General features: G+C 30.6%; 3 protein-coding genes across 4 annotated transcripts; 1 reads left to right on the top strand and 2 right to left on the bottom strand.

The window, feature by feature from the left end:
• Window positions 1–3074: 3074 nt before the first annotated feature.
• Window positions 3075–5911, top strand: LOC111027932 (zinc finger protein 664-like). Its single transcript, XM_022306436.1, has 3 exons — window positions 3075–3585; window positions 4478–4617; window positions 4855–5911. Exons 1-3 carry the CDS (start codon window positions 3340–3342, stop codon window positions 5810–5812), a joined length of 1344 nt encoding a protein of 447 aa, XP_022162128.1. The 5' UTR covers window positions 3075–3339; the 3' UTR covers window positions 5813–5911.
• Window positions 5912–6807: 896 nt separating this feature from the next.
• Window positions 6808–12977, bottom strand: LOC111027887 (ubiquitin carboxyl-terminal hydrolase 5-like). 2 transcript variants are annotated; one of them, XM_022306382.1, is made up of 11 exons: window positions 12182–12977; window positions 11334–11869; window positions 10885–11231; window positions 10717–10810; window positions 10474–10649; window positions 10267–10395; window positions 8203–8858; window positions 7654–7770; window positions 7462–7589; window positions 7255–7398; window positions 6808–7140 (listed from the first exon to the last, which is right to left on the bottom strand). In XM_022306382.1, exons 1-11 carry the CDS (start codon window positions 12406–12408, stop codon window positions 7103–7105), a joined length of 2592 nt encoding a protein of 863 aa, XP_022162074.1. In that variant the 5' UTR covers window positions 12409–12977; the 3' UTR covers window positions 6808–7102. The 2 variants fall into 2 exon arrangements, with proteins under 2 accessions (XP_022162074.1, XP_022162067.1); XM_022306375.1 differs by having other exon boundaries at window positions 10885–11869.
• Window positions 12978–19113: 6136 nt separating this feature from the next.
• On the bottom strand, window positions 19114–25121 carry LOC111027924 (exocyst complex component 1). Its single transcript, XM_022306424.1, has 15 exons — window positions 24747–25121; window positions 23984–24070; window positions 23818–23913; window positions 23594–23708; window positions 23372–23526; window positions 22900–23127; window positions 22591–22833; window positions 21931–22162; window positions 21356–21585; window positions 20633–20817; window positions 20348–20558; window positions 20096–20249; window positions 19885–20030; window positions 19601–19795; window positions 19114–19397 (listed from the first exon to the last, which is right to left on the bottom strand). The coding sequence occupies exons 1-15, from the start codon at window positions 24906–24908 to the stop codon at window positions 19245–19247; spliced, it is 2592 nt and encodes an 863-aa protein (XP_022162116.1). The 5' UTR covers window positions 24909–25121; the 3' UTR covers window positions 19114–19244.
• Between the last annotated feature and the right edge of the window lie 587 nt (window positions 25122–25708).

The raw sequence follows: 25708 nt of genomic DNA, 5'->3' as shown, positions 1-25708 counted from the left end.
TCGTGTTTATATCGTCAAGTTCATATTTTTGTTTATACTCAAGAATTGTTAAAACTGCAATTTTTGGTCATTTTTAAGAATATTATTGCGGTCAAAATACATATTTAGCGCATTATACTCTAGCAGATATCATCTATGATTTATGATTTAAAGTACAATATAAATAACAAACAATTAATATTGCCTCAAATAAATTTTAATTTTAAAAACATTTATTATCTGCTTATTAATTTATTATGGTAATTGTTGAATAACCAAAATTCAAAAGTAAAGTACAAAAAGTCTAAAAGTGTAAGTTGTAATAGTATGGGGCTGGTTTTTTTCAATAATAGTGGGCCGAATGGGTCGCAGTCCGCCCCTGCATCAGATGTTCATCTACAGACTATGATATACACTATACAGCTAATACAAGTATGAAATATGACATTTATTATAATTAGTAAATTGTGTTGTTGTTGTTATAGTTTTTGCTAGAAAATATTTTCTGCTTAAAAAAGTGGTATCGTATTAGTTTATCAGTGGTGATTTATTATAAGTAGTAATTTTTTATTTCTTTTTTATATCCTATAACCCTATATTATATTGTTCAGAAATGGTTTGCTTTAAGTGTTAACACTTTTGTGTATTTATCCTATATACAGCGCTATCTATAGACGGAGAAATGTGAATTGAACTCAGAATTTTAAAAAGACGTTTCTTGTAACTGAAAACTGATCACTAGTTTTCCATACAATTTTCACTATTTACTGCACACTAGTTATACCAAAATGTTGATTAATTCGTCACAATTCTAAATTAATTACCTACTGACAACAAAGTATAATAATGCGTTACCTATAGGGCTATATACAGGGGTGGTCAAACCACGGCACTCGTCTTAACATTTTTTCTAAAATTAAAAATCATAATAAGTATTATTCATTTCCTGTTATTTATATTATTTTTCATTATACTCTCGACTCTATCTAATCCCTGGCCACCCTTGCCATACAATATAAACTATATAAAACAGACGAAATTCCCTAGAGAAAAAACAATAGGCAATGCACCACGCCACCACAGGTCCACAGCTTTTCTCAATGTCACACAGGCACATGGCATATGCTGTAGACTCCTTTTTCAAATATAAACCAAATTCCACATCAGTGGTTATCGATATTCGTCGTCCGATATTTCTCCTGACTATTTCAAACTGTATATATATATTCCACAATACGAGCGGACTGCGGAGGTCCCAAGAGCGTAATTACAGCATCACTCCTGTTCGACATTTTTACAGCTGATCAACCCACTTCTCCTTAGTGACCTTTGTCTCTGAATACGCTAACGGTATATGCTAATAATTCTCTCAGTCCATGAAAATCCAATCTAATCATCTCCAATCTCGTCTTTCTCATAATATATTCAAACCAGCCTGTGTCAAAACTGGATAGTAAAAATCAACGAAAGCAAATCCTGGTGACACATCACAATCGCTTTCAAACACGATATTTGTCCTCGAATTTCATCTAACACCATCTTGATTTCGACCTCCCTTACTACAAAATACTTCAGTATCCACTTCGATAAAAAAAAAAAATGTAACTATGCACACCATATGCAGGACCGACTAGTGGCGTATTTGAAGGGGGAATTCCCTCCCCCCCCCCCGAGATTTGTTTTTTTTTACTGTTTTGGGGAAACTGTATTTATAAGTTAAATTCCATTATGAACTATTAGTATTATGACTAGTACAAGTTTGAAGCAGTGTCTAAAGCCCTAACTAAATGAAAAAAAAATAAGCTATCGTATTAAAATGTCCTTATATTTTAACAGCTGAGATATTTTCGTATTGTGCCCCCCCCCCCCCCCCGAAAAATTATCTCAAATACGCCACTGACGGGGGTGCACCACCTGATGTTATGTAGCCGGTGCAAAGATATGCTTTTGCACCTGCAGCCACTGAACTTTATACCTATTCAATAAACTATCTATATTCCATTGGTTTGTCGAATTTTTTATAAGCTTATTTGAAAAATTTGATGTCACTAATTCATTTCATATAAATACTATATTTTTACATGTATAATGTACTATACACTGACACACAACATATAGTGTTTAAACTATAGTGATTTTGATGTTTATTTATGTTATATTGTAATCGAATATAAAAAAATACCTATAGTACTCGAGCGAAGCGATTAGCTTTAGGGTATGACTTAATTTGTCTTTACGATTATTGGACCGATAAAAGTTTTGCACCAGTTGAAATTTAATGGAATTACGCCAATGGGACCGTCTCAGTGCGGTATGAAAATCAGCAACCACCCAGAGTTTGCAAATTTCATATACCACCTCCTCCCAAAAAAAATAACTATATTGAATAAGGGCAGTGTAAATTATACGAACCTAGGGTGGCAAAAAACCTAAGGCCAGCCCTGACCACATTTCCATCACACATACATCACCAAACTTAAGCTAAATTCATATTCTTAAATATTTTCTAAGTTCGGAACTAGATATTTCACTCCACATTATCTTGTAGAAAAACACTACTATAATAAAAATTGTGTGTATACTGCGTAAGACATCATAAGCAAATTACAAATAACTCACATCAACATTTTTCCTTTAAAAAGTTCGCGCTGCCACTGCAGCACACCTTACTTCGTTTACCTTACTGTCCTTACTCATTTTACGAGTACCTATGTTTCGAGCGAAAAAACATTTGAAAATGTCAAGGGCGCGGATGTCTATGGAAGAAAGAATCAAAGTAAACCACAGACGGCGATTGAACAATATAGGTCATTGGCACAAATATATTTTTGAGATAGTAAACGTTGGAAATTTGAAACAATAATGGTATGAATAATTCTCGAAAAAATCAATGCACTTTTTGGATATTGATTCAAATTTCAATTCGTACAAATTGACTTTGGAACAAATTTGTTGTGGAACAAAACGTAGCGATCCGGTCCAACCCACCGACACCGCCGCACCTATCGCCCATAACAATTGACCGTATGGTCTGCCGTCGGTGGCGTTATCACGGTCGGCGGCGATGGTGCCGTGGAGGTGGTACGCGCTTATCAGGTCGGCCGTCAGTCGCCGTCGTCTTGTAAACAACGCGAGCTCGTACGAACGAACGATCGCAAATGAACGGGAAAACTGAATAAAACGAGCGATGCGCATTGCCCCGCGCTACTGGCGACCACTGACGACCACCACATCACGTCCGCGGGCGACAACTACGACGACAGCGATTTGTTGTTGACCACGTCCGCGACGGTGGCGGTCAATGTCAATGTGACCGGCGGCGGCGGTGGCAGCTGCGGTGTTGACGACGGCGGCGTCGACATGGAGCCCACCAAAGTGTGCCGGCTGTGCCTGACCGCGGTCGACTGGCCCGTCAGCATTTTCGACGAACTCTCCGACAAGATAGCCGAATCCATGCGGATCCACATATCCCGGACCGACCAGCTGCCCAAACACGTGTGCGTCAAGTGCAAAGACACCGTCAACGATTACTACGCGTACTACACCAACGTGGTCGAGTGCCAGAAACAGCTCCTCGAACAGCTGGCCGACGTCCAGCACAACATGGTAAGCGGACCAACGCTCGTCGGTGGCGCCTTGCAGTCACCACACCTTAGTGGTCTTGTAGATTTCCACCACGATCTCGTCAACAACTCCAACAATTGCTTGGGCCTGGAGTGCTTATTCTGTTTTCCACTGCACTCTCGTCTAGGGTTTGGTATTCGTGATCTTTTTTCCCCTTATTGTTATACCCGAAAAGGTGAACGAGCAGTTGTTTAGGCCTCAGTTGAATCGTTTATCCACAACTTTCGATGTGCCTAATATTTATTGAGAGTAGTTTTTTTTTAAAGGTGTGTCCGTTATCTAACAACAGTCTCGAAAGAATAGATAAATTTATTTCATGAAAACAATTACATTATGCTATTAGAAACAATTTTCTCGCATCAGTTTATTTACCGGAAAGGTTAATTAGGTAGAATTAGGTTAACGTGTTTTTGAAAGTCATCGAAAAAATATTATGTTCATTATCAGTCTAATTATAAAGTTTTTACTATTATAATCTATCCCTAATTAATAGTTCTAATTACCTCCTGGCTCCTATTAGTCATTTTATTAAGTATCTAATCAACAATTATTAAATACTTAAATAACTATTGCGTAAATCAATTATCTAGCCTACTTATCTTACATATCGGTGTAGTATCAGTTTGTTATGTATGTCTTTTAATTTGTCAGGTGTGAACTATAAATTCAAATAATTACAGAACAAACATTTTTTTTAGAAAAAAAATTGTTCATAAAACACCATCTACCTCAATAGAAATTATTTGATGTTCTAATGTGAAGTAAATAATGTAGTAAATCTCATACAGATATTTAAATAAATACACTTAAATTACAAATTAGGTATTTAACGTGAACATTTGATTGATTCATTAAAAATGTGTTTAATCAACAGGCTTCCAGTAGTTTTGAACCAGTGGTTACCATTAATTATGACCAAAATACAGAATACAAATCTGAATACAACGAACCAGAGAGTTGGTCTGAAAGTAATCAATCGGAAATTGAAATGAAAGACACTGTGAAAATAGATGCGTAAGTTCATATAATAATAATGTGCTGCTTTCTAAAATTATATATCAGAGCTTCAAGTATTTAATTTATTTATTATGACTTATCACTTAATGATACTTATAAATCTGAATATAATAGAAGTTGCCTGTTTGATTTTATGCTATCTAATTAAATATGTGCATTCTTAATAATAAACATATATGCCTCTATCACTTGTCATTAATTTACATTTTTATTGCTTTATTATGTTTTACACAGCACTGATGAAATTGACGACCAAAGTTCAGATAGAGCTAAGACACCTCGTAAGGTTAAAATAAAATTTTTCAAATGCAGAAAATGTGAAGAATCTTTTAGTACTAAACACGCATTAAAAGACCATCAAAATGATGCACATCCGCACTCTGCATATAAGTGTAATTGCTGTGATAAGACATTTGACACAATGTGTGCGCGGCAAAAACACAAAAAAGAAGAACATCCTAGTGTCACTTATTCGTGTGACACGTGTGACTATCGTACACCCTATAAGAGTCGAATGCAATATCATGAAAATAGACATAAAAAAGTGTACAGTGTGTTCTGTGATACTTGCCACGCAGGCTTTTTTAACAAAGATGAGTTGGCTACCCATGAAATTAAAAACCACGGTGCTGAGCCATACCAATGTGATCGTTGTAGCAAATTATGCACGTCAAAGACCAATTTGTACAGCCATATGAAAGTACATACCACGTCAGCCGAGTCAGTTAGCTACCAATGCGAGACCTGTGGAAAAGCATTCAGGCGTATAGGCAGTTACAGGCGACACATTCAGTCACATTTAGGTCTGAAATACGAATGCTCTTATTGCAATAAGCTGCTGAGTTCAGCACACCATCTAAAACTACATGTGCGTATTCATACTGGTGAGAAAAATCACGTGTGCGAAATGTGTGGCAAAGCATTCACAGTTAGCAAGTACCTAGTCGAACATAAAAGAATACATACAGGTGAGCGACCATTCAAATGCGACTTGTGCTCAAAAGGTTTTACTCAAAAGACGTCTTTACGCATACATACCAGGTGGCATACAGGAGACCGGCCATATAAATGTGACGTATGCGATGATAGATTTGTAATCAACACATTTTTACAGAGGCACATTAAAAAACACCATCCTGACCTTGTAGAACCCGTGCAAGATCCGTGCGCTAACTCCCTTCAAACTTTATGAAATGTTATTTAAATATGGATATTATTTCACTTTTTTTTAAGAAATTAATTTCTCTATTGTTAATACATTTATAATTATTGTAATACACTACTTTGATAGTTTTACTTTAAATAAATTACATAAAAACAAAAAAAAAATGTAAAATTAAATCATTTTAGTCTTGTAAACATTTTTATACTTCAGCAATGTGTATAAAACATTTTTTTTGTTTGTGTAAAAGAGCATATATTATTTAGTTACCACTAGAGAAATAACCACTTAGATTTCATCTTTCATTTGTTAAAATTAAACCCAACACAAATAGACAAATAAACAAATTTATGCAATGAGAATCCATTATACATTTTGTATGATTTATATCAAATGACTTATTTTGAAATAGATATTATACCTAAACTCATGAATGTTATTTCTACAATATCAACTTCCTATTAAAACATAGAATTATTCATTTTCAAATCATAAACAATTGAAACATTTTTAACATGTATTAAAAATATGAATTTAGATAAAGTTTATCTTAATTTATAGTTCTATGTGTTAGTATCAATATTTTGATATACTAACGCATTATCATCTATCCTATGAGACCTTTGTCTACTAAACAGGCCCTCTTCATATTTTTGCCGTGTCAAGATAGGTGGAGCTTTTTAGTTCCTCCGATGTAGTACAAAATATATACATACATTGTCACATTGATACTATAGATTTATACAAAACAAGCTGCTTCACTGTGCAGTGTAGGCACGCAAACACGTATTAGGTATAGGATGTGCTGGTCTATGATCCTAAGATAATCAATGTTACATATTATAAAATGCAATGGCCAATCCAAAAGCACGGATCTTTCCAAAAGTTATATTTTAGAAACATAACTTTTAAGTTATTCAAAGTAGCTTAAAAACTAATTCAATTTTTACATACATTATATGTACATTCCAACTGTTATCAATAATATAACAAAATAATAATACTGTTTTTATAGTAAAAATGAATTCATACAAAATAACACATAGTTTACTCCATTTAAAATTTACATTATAGTATTTTAGTAAGGAATTTTTCTCACAAAGGTACTAAAAAAATAATAAAGAATTACTAGAAAAAAATAATAATAATATAAGTAACATCAACAGTAATGAGAATTAAGGACAAGACTTTCAAGATTAAATTTGGCTAGTCCTTTACCATAAAAAAACATTCTTTTGTTTAGTTTCATAAACATAAGAAAAATCATAAGATAGCAATTATTTTTTTTACTGATTCTTATTTTATTATTTAAAAATAACTTCACAGTCCTGAGGAATCAGCATCGTCATCAGGTAATCCTGCAATAAGAATATAATAAAACATATTTATATTTATATCATTATCTTGAAAAATCAGAATACATTATTCTAGATTCCAAAAATAAAACTGATATTGACAAGCGTACTACATACCTTGTTTCTTGTAGAACAAAATATACGCATTACAATAATCTTCATGTCCTGGTTTTGTTTTAATGGCTGTTTCATCATTGTAATAGTGCCAATCTTCTGATTCCACGTGTTTAGTATAAGATGTATAGTGACCCATAGAAGTACCTAACACAGCAGGAATAAATTAATAGATATTGATGATTGATATAAGAAATTAATACAACATACTTCCAGTATGACAAACGCAAGCATACAAATCATATACAATATCTTGTTGTAAATCCAACACCAATCCATCTAAAGGAAATATTACACTGTCTTGTAGTTTTATCCCCCAATTTTCATGGAAAACAAATCTAAAATAATAAATAAGTATCTATAAAATGTATTTTTTAAGTACTGTAAAATAATTTTTTTTACCTTTTTAAGTATACAATGAGACATCTAGGATACTTGGAAATGGATAATGTTTTAGTGGCGCGTTGATTCTTTTTGCAGAATGGACACCACCAAGGATTATTATCATCTAAAAGTTCACTGTAAAACAAGACCATTTTTTCATCAGTTTTTAGAACCTATAGAATATAATGTACATCAGAGGTGGTCAAACTTTTTATTATTTGAAGTATAAAAATACATACATTTTTTAGGGGACTACAAAATAAATAATTACATTTTAAAAAAAGAGGGATCAAATGAAATCATCTGCAGTCGACTGTTTGACCGCCCCTGATAAATATACTGAAAAGTATAGGCATAAACATGTTTTTTCCAACACAATTCATAAATCATATAATATCATGAAATATTATACTTTTTAAACAGTTATAATTAGTTAATACTCAATAAATAAAGTAACTAAACTCAAACTCTCGCCAAAATAACAGTGTTTGAAAACTAGATTAAAACTAAATTCAATGCTAAATAAATTCCTAAATTTTCTATAAAAAAATATAATACAATTGTTACCTTTGGCAAAAAGCATTAATGCAATCATAAATTGTAAGAGGTTTATTAGATCGCATTTGTTCGGTAGATCCTGGATGCAATTTAGTGTCAAGCAAATAAACATCTACATAATCTTCAAAGGTAACAGCTAGTGTATCACCACTACGAAACTTGATTATTCCACTTTTGGGAAGATTACAGCCACTACAATGTTCGTCCCACATGCATCTAGAGCACATGGTCCCTTGACCATCAACTAAAGATAGTGAAAAATCTTCAGAGTATGGATGAAGTTTGGCCAATTCAACATAAAGTACTTCAGCAGGAACTTCACTTGGTAAACGAACCAATGCTGGCCGACCAATTAAACTTTTTACATTAGCTTGTGTAAACACGATTGGAATAGTCAATCGTCGTACAGCTTGATTTGTACTACCAGCAGGTTGTTCAATTGGAATTAAATCAACCTTAGGATCTATTCTTACTCTACAAACAGGACAATCCATTTGATCTGTATCTCCGCCAGAATGAAAACAACTTGATTTAATGCATTCATCACACAATACACATGTGCAATCTTTAATATCTTTATGGAGTACCATATCAGGTTTATATTCTAAGCATATGGTACAAACATCTCCTTGTTCAATTATTGCAGAGTCTATATCCATTGGTTCCTAGAATAACATACATCTTTTTAAGAGATACAGTACACAATATAATTGATTAGTTTAATTTATTGAATGTAAACATTTTTAATTGATCATTTAAAAACAAGGTATTTTGTTATTTAATTATTTTGAATTAAAGATGTTGAAAACGGGTCTTTTTGGTGCATTTAGATTAATAAGCGGAAAAAAAACTAACTTCCAGAAGTCCGATTTATTTTTATTTTGAAAAATATTTGAATTTGTTAGTTTCTTGACTGTTTTGTAGGGAATTAAATGTTTTTTCTAGTAACACTAAAGTAAAAGTGAATATTGAAAAAAAAATTAATTTGGTACTATACTTCTATAATACAGCAATCGAAAATCCATTTTCTACATTATCTATAGAGTTAATGAGAAATTCAAATGTTTTCAAAATTAAAATAAAACTTTTGTTACAGGGTGAACTTTTCTTGAACATTTTAGGACTTTCATTTGAAACTTTTATCATTACAAAATATAGTAATGTGTGACTGCGCGCAAGTGCGTTACGTATTTCCAAGAATGTTAGGCATTGTGTATCTTTAATTACATTACTCATAAAGCATTAGGGGAGCTCACACACACTAATGATCAGTCACAACGGACATAAAATATTGCCTTAATCCAACCCCTTAAAGATGATTGCTTTCAAAAGCCCTAACCAAATTTAAAAGCTCAATTAAATGGATAATAATTGGCAGTATTTTAAGTGTGACTGATTAGGTAGTAAAGGTGGGTTTCAATAACAAATTTACAAAAAAAAAATATTAGGAAATAAGTTGGGGCCAGCAGTTTATTCTTGATTGAATTTAAGGTGAAGTGGCTACAAGTGCATATCATAACAAATTTTACTCTCAGTAGATCAAGTTTGCTCTGTTAGTTGCAAAATTAGAGTGAATTGACCTATAAAATTATTAGCTAAGATTATTATCTAGAGCATCTCATACGCTTTTTATTGAATTATAATATAGAGTTAATTTTAAAGCGAGTTATGAGTATTTTAAAATTTTAAAATACCTATAACTCTCTTTAAATTAAAATATAATAAAAATACTGAGATGCCCTAGCTCTTACCTTTCAATTTTATAAGATGTCAATTCACCATCATTTTTAAACCCACAGAGCTAAATGTGACCGGCTGAGCATAAAATGTGTTATGTTCCGCACATGTAAGACAGAAACAACAAACATCCACGTAGCGTCCTCTTAATTTGTAAAATTATAGGTAGAGTAAAACAAAATATAATGGTAACCTGTCTGAGAGGAGTAGCTCTTACCTAACCTAACCTTCAGCACTCAAAACAAAGATATTGTTTTGTCTCTTAAAAAACCATAACATGGGTACCTATAAGCTATTTGATACTAATAAATTATTTATACAATAAAATTAACTTACAATTTGTGTGTCTCTTTCAGTTAATTCTTCAATGTCCCCATTTACAAGGTCTAAATTAATTTCCAATACCTCAAATGCATACAAATCACGGTTATTAGAATCAACGCTCCTCACTTGATGATCATCACTCTAATTAAAAAAATTAAATTATTAAATAATTTAAATCATGCACTTACACCACAAATTAAGTATTTTTGATAAGCTTACTAATATTTTAGAAATGTGTCTGTTAAAAACTTCGGCTACAACCAACATATCAGGGTGTTTATCTTCGCCTATCAAATTTACCAACTCGCTTTTAACTTTTTTAATATCATCTTGTTTGTTAACTGTTATCAGGTACTTCATCGGTGGATTATGTGTAGCGCTTACAAATGTAATGTCTAATAAAATTTTTAAAAAAAAACATTAACATTTCATTTAGCACTTTAATACCCATATTTAGCTTACACATTTGTTGTTGAGTAGCATACGGTAAAGGTACAGAGAGATACATGAAAGGTTCATGCATAACAGACACATAATTACATTCAAGACATGTAACCTACAAAAACAATGTTCAGTTACAGGTGGATCATTTTAATTTTTGCTGTATAATATATATAATTTGTTACTTACAGAACTTTCAAATTGTCCTTGAAATATTTTATTGATAATGGACTCTTGTTCTACACGCTTCTCAAGAACAGTAGATCCTATTGAATCGGCTTCTACAAGCTCTGTCTTAGATAATATATTATCATCTAATTTTACACGCTTCAAATCCATAAGTCTCGAATCAGATGAGGAATCACAACATATTTCCCTTTTTCCATTCAACAAATCATTAATTTGTACCTTGGACTTGAGAAGATCTGGTTTGCATGAAGATATGGTACCATCATCAATATTTGGTGATACAAGAACATCAGAGTCTGTATTATTCACATTTTGTGCCATGAAGTCTTGATTCTCGGATAATTCTTCTGTTAAAATGTCACATATTTGAGGTAATTCATATTCAGACGAACTAATAACAAACTCATCAACTTCACGTGGCAATAATTTTCTGGGATTTGGAGACTTACGAGTTTTACGTGATGTTACTTTGCAGTGTTTGGCAAAGTGCATCAATAGTTCATCATTTAGGCTGTCTAATAAAAGTGCCAAGAATTCTTGACAATCATGCTGGCTGCAATCCCGGAACTGTGCATATCGTTTTCCCAAGACATATTTGAACTGATGTGGATTGATAACACTGAACTGTCCATTCCAAACACGTTTAGCAAGATCAGAAAATTGTCCAATCAATGTGTCTTCGGATCCATCATTGTCAAAGCTCAAAAAATATGACACAAGACTCTCTGTTGATAAGAGAGCTTGTAAGCCTGCACTCATAAAACATGTATTACCGAGATTTCGAAGACCACAAACACCAATTTCAGCAGTCGGATCAGATAAATCACCATCAGCAGCAAAAATTGTGCTTAACCCTAACCCTGGTGTTTCAGCTCTTGGAACAGTTTGAATGCTATTGAACTCATCAAAATCACTAGGACCTGGAAGAGCTATGGGAAAACTTGAGTTTGTTGATGTAGGAAAACATGATGTTGAATCTTCGTTCCTAAAAATCAGTATAAAAATACTTAAAACTCATCATTGTCATTAATTAATATTATCCTATAGAAGTCTAATCTTAAGACATTGCACATAAACGCACAGTTCTTAAAAAATTAACCTACATATGATCTTAATTTATGGTCATGTAGGTACTCAAAAATACACTTTAATGACATCTAATAAACTAGTTTATATATAAATTAACATTAAAATCAAAATTGAACGGTTATGAATCTACAGCTAGAAATTATAACTATAATATTATGTCTATTGTTGAAAAGTATATTATTGAATCAACAGGTTCTTGACAACTCACCATGAACTGTCAATCGTCATCATCTGCGACGGTTCGTTGCTTCGCAGATAAGTATCACTGTCTGTGATTTCAGATAGTTCAGGCAGTGTTTTTGGCAGTTCTTTGTCAAGGTTCTCGGCTAGGAAAGCAGAATCACCAAAGCTCTCCTTGTCGTCTGCCCGCAAGTAATCGTACCGGTTACCGTGCAACGAACTCAGTATGGACGTGTCGACTTCCGAGGTTTCCATAAGTCGATCAGTCTGTGTCGGGTTTGGCACGAAAGATGTAATTGAAAAAAAGTTTTTAAAAATCGCGACTATCTTCTATATCTGTTTTTGGAGACACCCGTCTCGGTCCGGAGCAAGTTCAGCTCTCTCGGATTGAAATATTGGATGCGGGTCGGCGGCGTCGTCGTCGTCGTCTGTTTCGTCCCTCAAAATACGATTGAAATTCGATTCGCGTCCGGCTTATTGTCGTGGGGCGGTTTGGCACCCACGGCTGAGCTCTTATGGTCTGCAGGACGACTGACCAACGGACTTCGCGACTAAAAAAATCCGACGTGCGACCTAACAAACAACAGAGACGTTTCGGATGTCAGCAAAAGGCTCACCATTGCCGCCACGAACCAATTAATGCTAAAACGCGGAACGGAACAAGAAATATCACGCGAATTATCTCACCGTGAGCAGTTTGTTTTGTTTGTGATTCTGAATATTATTGTGATTTCTGATTGTTCCGGTACGATTTGCGGAGAATACTGAACACTAAAAAGTGAATAATATCGGTGCTCGGTGATCGGTAGCTTGTTTTTTTTCCTATTTTTTCTTGGTTATGCGGTTTCAGAGCGGCAACACACCGGAACCGGGCATGGTATAGACCATGTTCACGTTATCAATTACAGGTATATAACATAGAGTTGTAATAGACGTCATATGAAGTCTATGGTACATACTATCTAAACGCAATCTAGTGATCATATTAATAATCTACAGAATAGTATTTTAATTTGAAATAAATAGTAATTAATAATGCTTGATTTTCCTGCAAAGAATGTGCACCACAATTATGTTTGTATTTTATATTATTAAAGAAAACCATTTTGTATTATCTAAGCACAAAACACCCCATTTACCTCATCCTATTCATATCCAATTAATAATATTCCATGGACCATAGCCAAATAGAAAATTATGAACAAATGAATACCTACTTAGTACTTACAACTTACCAGTAGCAGGCGTATAGGAGGTAAGTTAATTATGTAAATGTATGGTTGATATTGAATTCAGTGTAGATATTAAATATGTTTCTAAACTCATTTTTCCCAAAAAATGTCCGATAAATGTTGTTACTATTGTAACTACTAACTTGTATTAATTGATCACACGTGTGAAGTCACGAGCAATCGAAAACATCGTTTTTTATTCCCGAAATTGGAAGAAAGTAACTAATATTCTATGATTCTACCTATTTTAATATTATATTGATTTGCGTTATCGAAAATGTTGACAGTAGACAATAATATGTAGACATCGATGATTGATGGACACTGGAACTGTAGAAGTAGAACACTGGTAACAATTGTACGATGTCTTGTTCACTAATGACTAAATACAAGTGTCAACGACTGCTTGTCGTCTCTTCTTTTCTTTTTAAATTTTGTTAGATTTTACGGTTCTTTCTTCAAAATATCAAACAGGTGGTGCACGTTCGATGTATCTTTGTAGTACGAACTCACTTTTCTAAGAAAATATGAAGAAATTGGCCATGTTTTGAACGGCGAGCACCCCTTCCCTGAATTCGAGGTTAGAGCACTGAGCAAGACAGTAGGTTGTATGTATTCCCAAATTTTAATCGATCACGAAGGTCGTTAAAATATTAAGCTAATAAAAAATGATTTGATTTAACCAAAATAATAATAGGTATACCTATATTTATAATTGTATAAACGTATAATATATTAATACACCGACATTTCTAAACATTATCATGTTGGACTGATGGAAATGTTAATCACTACAATGCCATAAAACATTATAAGACCCGTGGGTGTTACAGAAGTCAAACTGGTGCAGTTTATCGGAATTCCTTCCCAAACATAAAAATTGTATTTAAAGATAGATACTATAGTTTATTGCTCTGTCCCTACTCCGGGTTTTTTTTAACCTTTTATAGTTTTATGATATAAGACTTACCTAATTTATTTTACATATATAAAATGTACGACTTAATAACGTCGATAGTCGAATATTATGCTATTATGCTAAAGATAATATTATAATGAATTTTCAGTTTTCACGTTTAGTACAAATAAACGTCCTTTTACCTCTTACGTACCACAAATAACTGAATCATTTCATTTTAAACTCAATGGAATGTTTTATCATGCTTACCCAAAATATTTATAAATTTATTGAAGCTTAAATAGTGTAATAAATATACTTTATATCAAGGCCTAAGAATCTAAGTTAACCTACATTTAATGTATTATAAATTATAAATAAATTTTCTACCTACTACTAAAATGAAAAATATTTTTATTGAAATAAATTCGCCCTCCACACCCCCCAACCAGTATACATCTGCAAATATACATCAAATATAAATAACATGTGACAATATAAGGTTTTATTAAAATATTGTATTTTTTAAAAAAAAATTTTTTTTACTTATAAAATTAAACGTTTATTTTCTTTAGGCTATACCACCAAAATATCATCAGAATTAATACTATTTGATTCATCTCTTTCAATATTTATAATTGCTAAAGACGAAAAACGATCATGGCTCTTGGTGGAGCTTATATAAGTATTAATTCTGTGCATGGTTGAAAAAGACCGTTCACAAGACGGTGAAGAAATTGGTATACTTAAATCCAAGTTAAGTAGTTTGTAGAGATTGGGAAATGTTTTAACTTAAATGCATTTTTGATATGAACTTATTTGATTTTTAGTTTCTGAACCCTCGTCTTTTCCCAGGCAGTTTTTAGCTACAATCATTTTCCCTTAACGACATAATATCAACAGATGATTGATGAAAACAACGCACTATTGTATTATATTATAATTTATAACTTAAAAGAAATATAATGGATAAAGTGGCATGGAACATAAACAATTGATTTTATCAATATTTAAATATCATAAGAATGATTGATTTGAATGTTTTTTAAATTTAGATGGCCCAAAGTTTTTTTTTTGGGGGGGGGGTCATTATTTAAACTGGTGGTGGGGACTACGCCTCTCCCCCAGCTCCCCTAACTATGTCTATAAATAAATGTTCATATAAAAAATAAAAATAGGTAGGTAAACTGTTACATTTACATAATATTACACAATACTAGAATTGAAATATAATTTTAATATTTAATATATTATACAATTTATCACTTAAAAAGAATCTTTCTTTCGTCACCAAGAAATGATGTAATTGAATGAAATCTAAATTTTTTTTTAACAAAATTCTATATTACGCTGTCTGTTACAATTAATGAACAATAAGCTTAAGTGATAAAAATAAAACAAAACAGACAGAAGAGACCACCTATCGGAGGAACTTCAGCATGAATATAAATTTAAGATTTTAATCCTAAATAATAATAATAATAATAATAATGGTACTACAATGAGTACATAGTAGTTATAACTTATAAGTAACAGAGATCATAGTAGTAGAGATACATTTTTTTTTTAATATTTTGTAAGCAGGTCACGACACCATTGTCTTTTTAGTCTTGTGGGGATTTCCTGGAATATTTGCAGATGATAGTTGGACGAGAAGGGGATTAGAATGATGTGTTAACTTTTTATTGAATCGTTTATGGTGGAGCTTGGTTAGTTTAGTAACGGTGGGTAAATTGAAGTCAGAATGAAGGGTATTATTTGAAACATAGAAGGGAGCTTTAGAGATGACGCGAAGGACTTTGGATTGGAACCTTTGTATACGGTTTGTATTTGATACTTTGGCTGAGCCCCATATAGCTGTAAACCGTAGGACCAGATGAGTCTGAGTACATTCGTCTTTACACAGCAGTTAGTAGGTAATTTTTAGAAGTTAGGAACGGCCGAAGAAGGCGAAAACGATCGTTAAGTGTTCGAGTTTTATTTTTAATGTGAGCTGACCAGGTAAGTCGACGGTCAATGAGCGTACACATTGCCAGTAGGAAGGGGTTGGTTGTTAAGGAGGAGGGTCTGGCATACTCCTTGCCGGAGCGTAAATGTACAATGGATCGATTTAAATTCGTTCATTTTAACTCCCCATTCCTTGTACCAGGCTTGGAGAAGGTGTAAGGTGGTCTTGAACGTGGCTGGAGGCTAGATGAGGGTCAGAACTAGTTCTGCCTCTAGAGGCTAGGATAGCTTTATCGTCGACAAAGTCACCAACAAGAGTATGAATAGAAGAAGGTTAATCAGATATATATATGTTAAATAGGAGGGGAGCTGTGACTGCACCTTGTGGTACGCCTGCATTAATTAAAGCGGGAACAGAAAAGGTGGAGCCTACTTGCACTGTGAAGAGCCGGTCTTCTAAATAGGATTTAAGGATTAAATAGTAATGACTATAGGGAGAAGAATCTTAAGTTTATATAAAAGACCAGCATGCCACACGCGGTCGAAGGCCTGGGACTTGGGAGACATCTAGGAACGCACCAGTACAATAGAGTTTCTCTAGAGCATAGAAGATTTTGTCTACCAACTTGTGGACTTGGTGAATGGTGGAGTGGCTATTGCGAAAGCCAAATTGCGAGTTAGGTAAAAATTTTGCAGTGTCGATACTCATTACTCGACAATAGGTAGAATACGTTTTAATAGCAGTTTTTCGTATAACTTGAAAAGTATTGGAAGAAGACTGATTGGTCTGTACGAAGTCGGGGAGTCCAGGGTTTTTTTGGGGTTTAATTTGAGAATTATAGAAGAATATTTCCAGAGAATAGGGAAATAAGATATTCTGAGCATTGCATTGTAGATTTGTGTTAGGAATAAGATAGATTTTTAGGAAGGTTTCTGATAAAATCTAAATTTGAATTCTTAAACTTTAATTCAGATTAGGTAATACGTATTATTTACTACAATGATTTTATTATTTTAAGTTTATGGTTTTTATAAAATAAAACATATATTTTATTTCATTTTTATAAAAGTATTAACATTTCTTTTAATTTTAAATTTATTTATAATTTAAGTTTTTGACGTGTTTGTAAGATGTGATAGATGATTACTATAGGTTTTTTTAGTAAATATCTATAAGTTATAACATTAAATAATAATTATAATTATAACATTAACAATTAACACTAAATTGATTTTACTGCGTAACACGCCTGGTGTGCAATTGCACCGTAGCACAGTGGCCCGGTCCGCCCCCGATGTTGAGGCTATTATATTTATATAGGTATTTATAAATTATAATTATATTACCAAATGCCAAATGGTAGTTAAAGTGAACAACATTTTTAATATAATTGGTCATGAGTCATGACTTCGACTTTTTTATACTATACATTTATACCTATATACTTTATGCATTTGATATGACGTAAATGTATATAATAATATAAATTGTCCGGGTCATACAATCTAAGTTTTACCCGACCGTATACAATTAATGTTTTCGTATTTTTAATGCTGGACAGTACAAAGTGACCTACAACCGTTTAAAAACGTAATCATAGTAATATAATCGTCCCGTCACGTAAATTTATATAAACAAGTTAATTAATTATACACTAATGCTGCAGAAGGTATTATTGGTTAAGACGTTTAATATAGTCACTGCGCTGTGCACAAGTATTTTTCGTATTTATTATTATTATTTATTTATCTCATGCATTATAAAGTCACATTCAAGGTTGAACGATATAATAATATAGTACCTGATGATTATTGACGTGACACAGATGGAAATTCTACAAATGTTGAAATTATTTAGTAAATGCCTAGTCGCCTAGTGCCTACTATCGTATATCGTGCGCGTATTCATACAAACATCTACCAGTCGGTGGCAATTATTATTTTCCGATGCCCCTCATCTTCTGCTCAATAAAGTAAAATGACACGATGAAGAAAAACTGGGATTGACAAATCATGTAGATGGTGACAACTGACAAAAAAAACATTTCGAAAATGTTAATTGTTCGAACTTAGATTCTGGTGACAACTGTTGACGACTATTTCCATACATATTTTACATGTTTTGGAACTGGCGGTTGGAGAATCTCCCATGGCCTTTTTTTTAAAGACATTTTATAAATATTATTGTTCATATACCATATTCATAAAAACACTGTAGTTACCTATTTCATTAAAATTCATATTTCATAAAATATAAATTATAATATACCTACTATTGGTATATAGCACCGTAGCAGCAATGTACGCAATTTAATGTTTGATTAGATTGCTAAATAAAGTATAAATAAATTAAAAGTGTTCTGTCTTTTAACCCTTATTTCATATCACAACTTATCATTTTTATACTTCATATAATAACATCACACATTCACACACATTACAGGAGTTTAATGTACTATGACTACTATCATTTTACATTACTTTTCTAATGAAAATCATTTTTTTTTATAAATATAAATAATTAAAAATTATTCATGATTCACAATTATTATGTATAGTGCATTAATATGTGTAATATTGCTGTACTAAATAAATTAAGTCAAGTTTTTATGGAAATCACAAATTTAAATCCTGACCTATTTTAGTTTAAGACTATTAATTGAATATATGTGTCAACAACCAATATGTTTTTAGCTACATGTTGAGTACTAATGACTTTTTTACTATAAAAATATTGACTTTTGAATTAATTTTGAACACTTAATACATACAAAACTTTATACTAAGATATATATAATTTTTAAAAAATAAGTTACATAATAATTACAATTTACATTGTATATAAAAATGTATAAAGGCTGGTGAAAATAATTTTTAACAAAATAAAAATATTTATCAAATTAATGTTATTTATAAATAAGCTAAAATAAAAACTGATAAGATAATAATACCAGGTACCAATAATAGGTTACCAATTTAAACATGTTATGTTGTATTATATTTTAGGTTATATTCTAATGGGATCTAGCAATTTCTGAGAAATACTGTAATAGATCTTCAATGGAAAATTCTAATGAAATCATGGAACCAGGATAGCACCTTTGAATTAAGTCCTCAATATATTTATATTGTTGAATGAATTCTTCTTGCATAGCTCTCCAAACAACCTGAAAAAAATATAAAATTATAATATATTAAAATATGTTTATTTTATTATAAAGCAAAAAAACAAAATGTTGTCTTGGGTATATTTATTAGTATAAAATAAAGTTAAAGCAAATATTAAAGTTGTATTGTGGCTTAAAAATAATCTATGGTTTATGATGAATCACACATAATTACATGAAAATTAATAATCAATACTAATTACTTGTAATAAATTTTCTTCTTCACTAAGGTGTTTTTCTACTTTTTTATACAAATGATCTAAGCCTTTTTTCACCTCTCGTCCATGATACTCTTTAGTTACTTTCCTTAATTCTTGTTTACTGAAAGCCACTTGATAACCAACCTCTGATTCTTTAATACCTTGTGATACCTTAGCTTCAACACCTTCAAAGAATAACTAAACATAAAATAAAATGTTTAAATGATTAACTATATAAGATGTAAATACATAATAAACCTTTAATAGTATAAATTAATTATACTTGCATTCAGTTTTTCAAGTGGTCTACCAAAATAACGTGTTACATAAGCACTTAATGCCTCACTGTACTTTTGTTTAGCATCTTTTCTGAATTGATCTAATATACCAATTTTTAATTGAGACAGCAATGCATACAAATGGTGAAAGTTCTCTATACCCATGAATAGACTATCAATATTAACTTAGTTTAAATTTAAAACTATTTATAATTCTTACCCATTCTGATAACTTCGGCAGGAGTCTTAGGATGTTCACTAGCAATTGAATGAATAGTTTCAAACATCGCAGTTAAGAGTTTAAGATACCATTTATCTAAATCAGTTCGACGCTCTGTTTCTTTAAATATTTGTTCAGCTGTTTTGGCAAAATACTACAAAAATAAATAGTAAAAAATCAAAAAAAAATCATATGATAGCTTTAACATTGTGTCAAATTATTAACAACAATTTTAAAAATTATTTTAATTACCTCAAAGTTGGCCACAAAGGGTAGTATGCCACATTTAGACTTTTTAATAATTCTTACATCTTGAATTGATTTTAAGTGAGCATGCATGAGTTTATCGTAATTTCTTTTTACATGAACTAATGCAGACCCATAAGTCATACTTAAAAAGGAGCCGGTATCATTAGCAGACATAACATGACGGCCTAATCTTACCAACACAGCCATTGAATAACTATAATAATATATGTATATTCAATATTGTATTAATATTTTAAATAAATTAAAAAGATTTATAATTATAGTTACGTGCTATCCATTCTTTCGTGGTATTGAATAAATCCAATCACCTCCGGTTCAATACAAGCAAATATTTCACCCATCATTTTTCTAACTTCTTCATTTATTTTTTTTTCAATTTTAGTCTTTGGTAAAGATGGTAATATTTCTTGGTTTGATTTTACATCTACTCCATCCAAAGTTGTTTGAGTATTCTAGGTATATTCAAAAATTATAACATTATAATTATAGAATAATATCTAAAATGTAAATATACATTATATTTTACAAATGTTAATAAATTAAATAATGTAATATCTATCTATAGTGTGAAAGACAGTTCCAGTAGTGTGGTGAACATTTATAAACAGCATATTATATTTTACAGCTTGTCCACTCTTAATCCCCTTAATATAACATAATATAATAGATATAATTATTATGTGACTATGAATATAATTTTTGTTTTATGTTATTGCATACCATATAATATTATAATGTATTAGCTACACACCACCCACCCAAAAACATTTCCACCATGATAAGGGGGTCGTTAAACCTCATTCACCATACTACCGGGTAACTCTAAAGAAAATCGAAAATATTTAGTTTCTTAAATTTTTAGGCAAGGTACTCAGTACTTGACAAAACTTAAATTTAAATCAAAATCCTAATTTATACATTACAATTATTAATAGTTAATAACCATTATTTACTAAAATTAAATAAGTAACTGTATTGTAAATTGTATACTTTGGTAGTAGGGCTGAGTATATCCAATTGGAAAAATGAAACACAAAAATTTTGTTCGGATAAACAAATTGGTTCAAGTTCAGAAAGAACTGCTTCCAATACTTGGTCAAATCTTTGTCGTTCTTGAGTATCACTTTCTTGAGCCCAAAATTCTTTATCTACACCTAACAACCAATCTGACGGTGGACCAGTTGACTTTCTAATATCTTCTTTTGAATTTGATAAATGGCCTAACATCAAAACAGTTATATAATACATTATTCGGGCGTAATGTTATCATATTTATAAGTTTTTAAAACAACATAAAATAGCTACTTAATTTATTTTCCCAAAAAAATTGATATAATTTCATACTGCTTACAGAGTTTAAAATATGTAATAATATTAATTGTTTAATATATTTGTTAAATTATACTTAAAGTTTATACTTACTTTAAGAGTAAAATATACTAAATAATAAGTAATACAAAAATAAAATTAAAGTCAAAAAATGTATAGCGATCAAATAATTAAATAATAAATAATAAATTGAAGTAACTAATTTTTCATTAAATGTTAATTAAATTATAGATTACCAGCATTTATACGTAATTTTGCATCTTCTAAAAACAATTTTATATCTCTTTCATAAAGTTTAGATAAAGATGATGTATAAACTTTATTAAGCGCCATAAATGATTTTCGATCCATTGCTTTACACCAATGCATTAGTTCTGTATATGCAGCAAGTTCGCGATGCAATGAAGTGTGTTTCATTATGGTCAGTTCATTGTTAGAATTTCTTTTTGACTCTCCAATATCATTTCCCTAAGAATTAAAAAAATAATATTATATTATAATATTTTATACATTACACACATACAATATACATTGACTGAAAGATTTTTTAGCATGCAAGTAAAATATTTGTTACTTGTTTTTATTTTTATTTTTCAAATAGTTTTTCATTGTAATAGTAATTTTATTCCTGCATTTATTTCTTGAAACCATAAAAACTTAATTTCTTTCTAACTACCTGTGACTTAAGTTATAAATCCTTATTCAAAATCAAAAAAAATGAATTCATTTGTTTACATATTTACACTACATAATTATGATTATTTAAATTCATTAAATTTATTAACAGGTTAGCCTGTTTTCCCCCCCAATTTTCCTTTAAATAAATAAAATATAAAAATGTGAGTATGTGTATTGTATATAAATGTAAATAATGAACTGTTTTTTTTTTAACATACCATATGAATAAACAAATTATTAAGATGTCTAGAGAGGATCTGAGAAAATTTTGCTTTCCATTTTTCAAATCGTCTTCTTTGTTCTTGTATTGCTTTTAATCTAACTAAAGCTGGATGAATTTGAGCATTCATAACTGCTTGTAATTCTTTTGCAGCCTCAATAGCATCTCGTAATCCAGTTGGTGTAGTTAAGTCAGCATCAGTCAATGCTAATTGATGTTTCGGAGAGAGTTCTAATTGATGCTATTAATAAATTAAATATTTATGAACAAAAAGTATTTGGGGTGAATGTGATTTGTTAGTACTCACAATTACTTTTTGTAGTTCATTAAGTAATTTTTCATTATTTTTATTAGCTGTTTGAATATTAGCATTTTTCTGATCCATTTTATCAATAGTATCTCGGACATGTCTTAAGGTCTCATCATACATATCTAAAGCCGATTCTACCTTTTCAATTTCTTGAATAGCTGTTTCTAATTGATCCATTAATTTTGTAACTTGCGGCTCTGAGGCAAGAACGCTCTGTACATTCTCCTATATTTTATAACAATTAAATTTTAAAATTAGGAAATATTTCGTGCAATAGCATTCATAAACCTAAGACAACCAAGCCTAGAATAAAATATCTATCAAACATTTCAATGAAAAATTGCTTTTACAACAAATATTAAAAAATGTATGTCTTTCGATGTTTCTTAAAATATTATGACCTGGAGCATTTAAAAGCGACCCACAAAAGTGATACAACTCACAATATATTATTAAGGTAATTACTTACACCATCTAGAGCCATTAATTGAGTGGCCAACATATCTGTAAATGCTTTAGCATCCTTGGCAGCAAATCCACATTCTTTCATTAATAACTCTAGATCTTGTTCTTCTTTTTCTGATAGAGGCTGAAAATCTTCAGCACTAATAATAGGCGATACAGCTAAACAATATTAATGTTAAAAACAATCGGCCATAAAGTTACAATGTGTTTTAATTATAATGCATACCTAAGGAAAGTTTTGATTTTCGATCAGCTGGTAGAACGACTAAATCACCAGATGTCCAGTCAAGAGGTAAATTTTTAAATTCAGGTGTTCTCTCAAATACATAGCTGGCACATTGCTAAAATAATAATTAAACTTTTTTATAATTACTACTAAAATATATAACAAATCACATTCATTATTCGATGTGAATTAGTAATGACATAAATCTGAATAAATCATAATACCTTCCACAAAGATATCAAAAATATTTTACGCTCCTGATTATTGGTTGCTACCCATTTATATGGTTTATCCAGTGTCAATTCTATTTCTAAACAATCCTATTAAAATTAAAATAATAAATGATATTTAAAAAAAATTAAAAATTAAATGTATAAAGTATGTTATTACTTGAGATGAAGTCTTGCCATCAACAGTAATCAATTCATTCAATGACCAAATTCTTTTTTTTTTCACAACTTTATTATCAAATTTTATCTGAAAATTAGAAAATAGGTCTGTAATGTGATGTTAAATTGTATACATTTAATTTTGTATTTTATTACATTTATTTAACAGAGATCTGTTTTTATCAATAAATTATGTTTTATTTTTGTCATTCCAAAATGAATAACTGTGGACACTTGATGCTAACACAAAATATAGGTATATTTTAAAATTTAGAAAACAAAAATGTATAACTATTTTTTTTTAGTTTTTTCTTGATTTATGAATGATTAATTTTTTGTTTGTTATTAGAATAACAAAAATCAGCAAACTATTAAACAGATAAGAATACATACCTAAATTTGATATTATTATATACTATTTATTCACGATGGATTCGTTTTCAGCAAAAACGGGTTCAATTTTCCTTATAAAAAAATTAATTAGGTACTAATAGCAATATAAATTTGATAAATTTGATGAAATAACCTTAGAAAAATAGGCTGACAGACAGTATCTCATTTCAATTAAATACAATGATTTATCAATGAATTAAAATTCAAGTATTTAACAGATTCATTATATTATTTTATTGACCCGTTCTCTGACAAGGTATAAACTCAACAACTACCTGCTATACATCAAAGAGGCTTACGATTTTTTATTTTTCGGCAAAATGTATAATTTATACAATTGTATCAATGGCAATAAATAAATTTTTGTATACCTGATGAATATAAATATTTGAAGGTGGTTCCTTGGTGTCTGATAGACACAAGTATCCAAATTTCTTTTTTTTTGAATCATTACTAACACCGACAAATGCTAAAAGTTTTTGATCACATTGATCGAATATTTCTTGTTGTAATATCTGTCGAGCAGTAGCCATTGTATTATTTAGCAACCGATGTATGATCTAAAAACTATCAATTTGTTTTTAAATTCATATTTTGTCCACAATCAAACTGAAAATAACATTTTTATTTATTATTAAAAGTATTATAAGTTATAATAAATAATATTATGCTAAGACTTATAAGTTATAAGTTATAACTTGTAACAGGTATATTTAATATTATTATTATTCCTTACACTTTTAAGTTTAATCACAGAATTGATAACATTTTAAGTACATATTCAGTAGTATAATGATAACAAATTTAATTCTTTAAAAATTAAAATAAATAAGATTGATAAGAAATACATTACGCCCACTGAATATAATAGGTATTATATCACTATATTACTATATTAGTATATTACTTTATTATTAAGAACAAAACACAATAATATGATATTATAATCAAATATCAATGATACACCTAAGCAGAGTGATTCGCCAAGCATGCCGGCGCTCGCACCCGTTTTTCCTTTAATACTAAGATTATCAAACTCTGATTTTTGGTGTTTTTTAATTTTCTCAACGACCATTTTTTATTTTTGTACTATATTTGAGGAGTATAGCCCTATGGCGATACAAACTGTTTTTCAAATTAAAACCTCTTCTTTTTACAGTAAATTAATTAGTAGACCATTTTTTTGAAAACTGATGCCTCTTTTTTAAATTCATACGAGTAGTTTCTCAGTTATTAAAGTGTTTATTCTAAGAATAATAGTCCTTATAAAATGGTTTTATAAAAATAGAAAATAGATGTAATATTGGATTTAGTATTTATTGTACTTGGACTA

The sequence above is a fragment of the Myzus persicae genome, unplaced genomic scaffold (assembly GCF_001856785.1).
Source record: "Myzus persicae strain clone G006 unplaced genomic scaffold, MPER_G0061.0, whole genome shotgun sequence".
NCBI classification, from domain to species: Eukaryota; Metazoa; Arthropoda; class Insecta; order Hemiptera; family Aphididae; genus Myzus; species Myzus persicae.
Note: the sequence above shows the minus strand (reverse complement) of the source record. Positions and strands in the feature narration are given on the sequence as shown.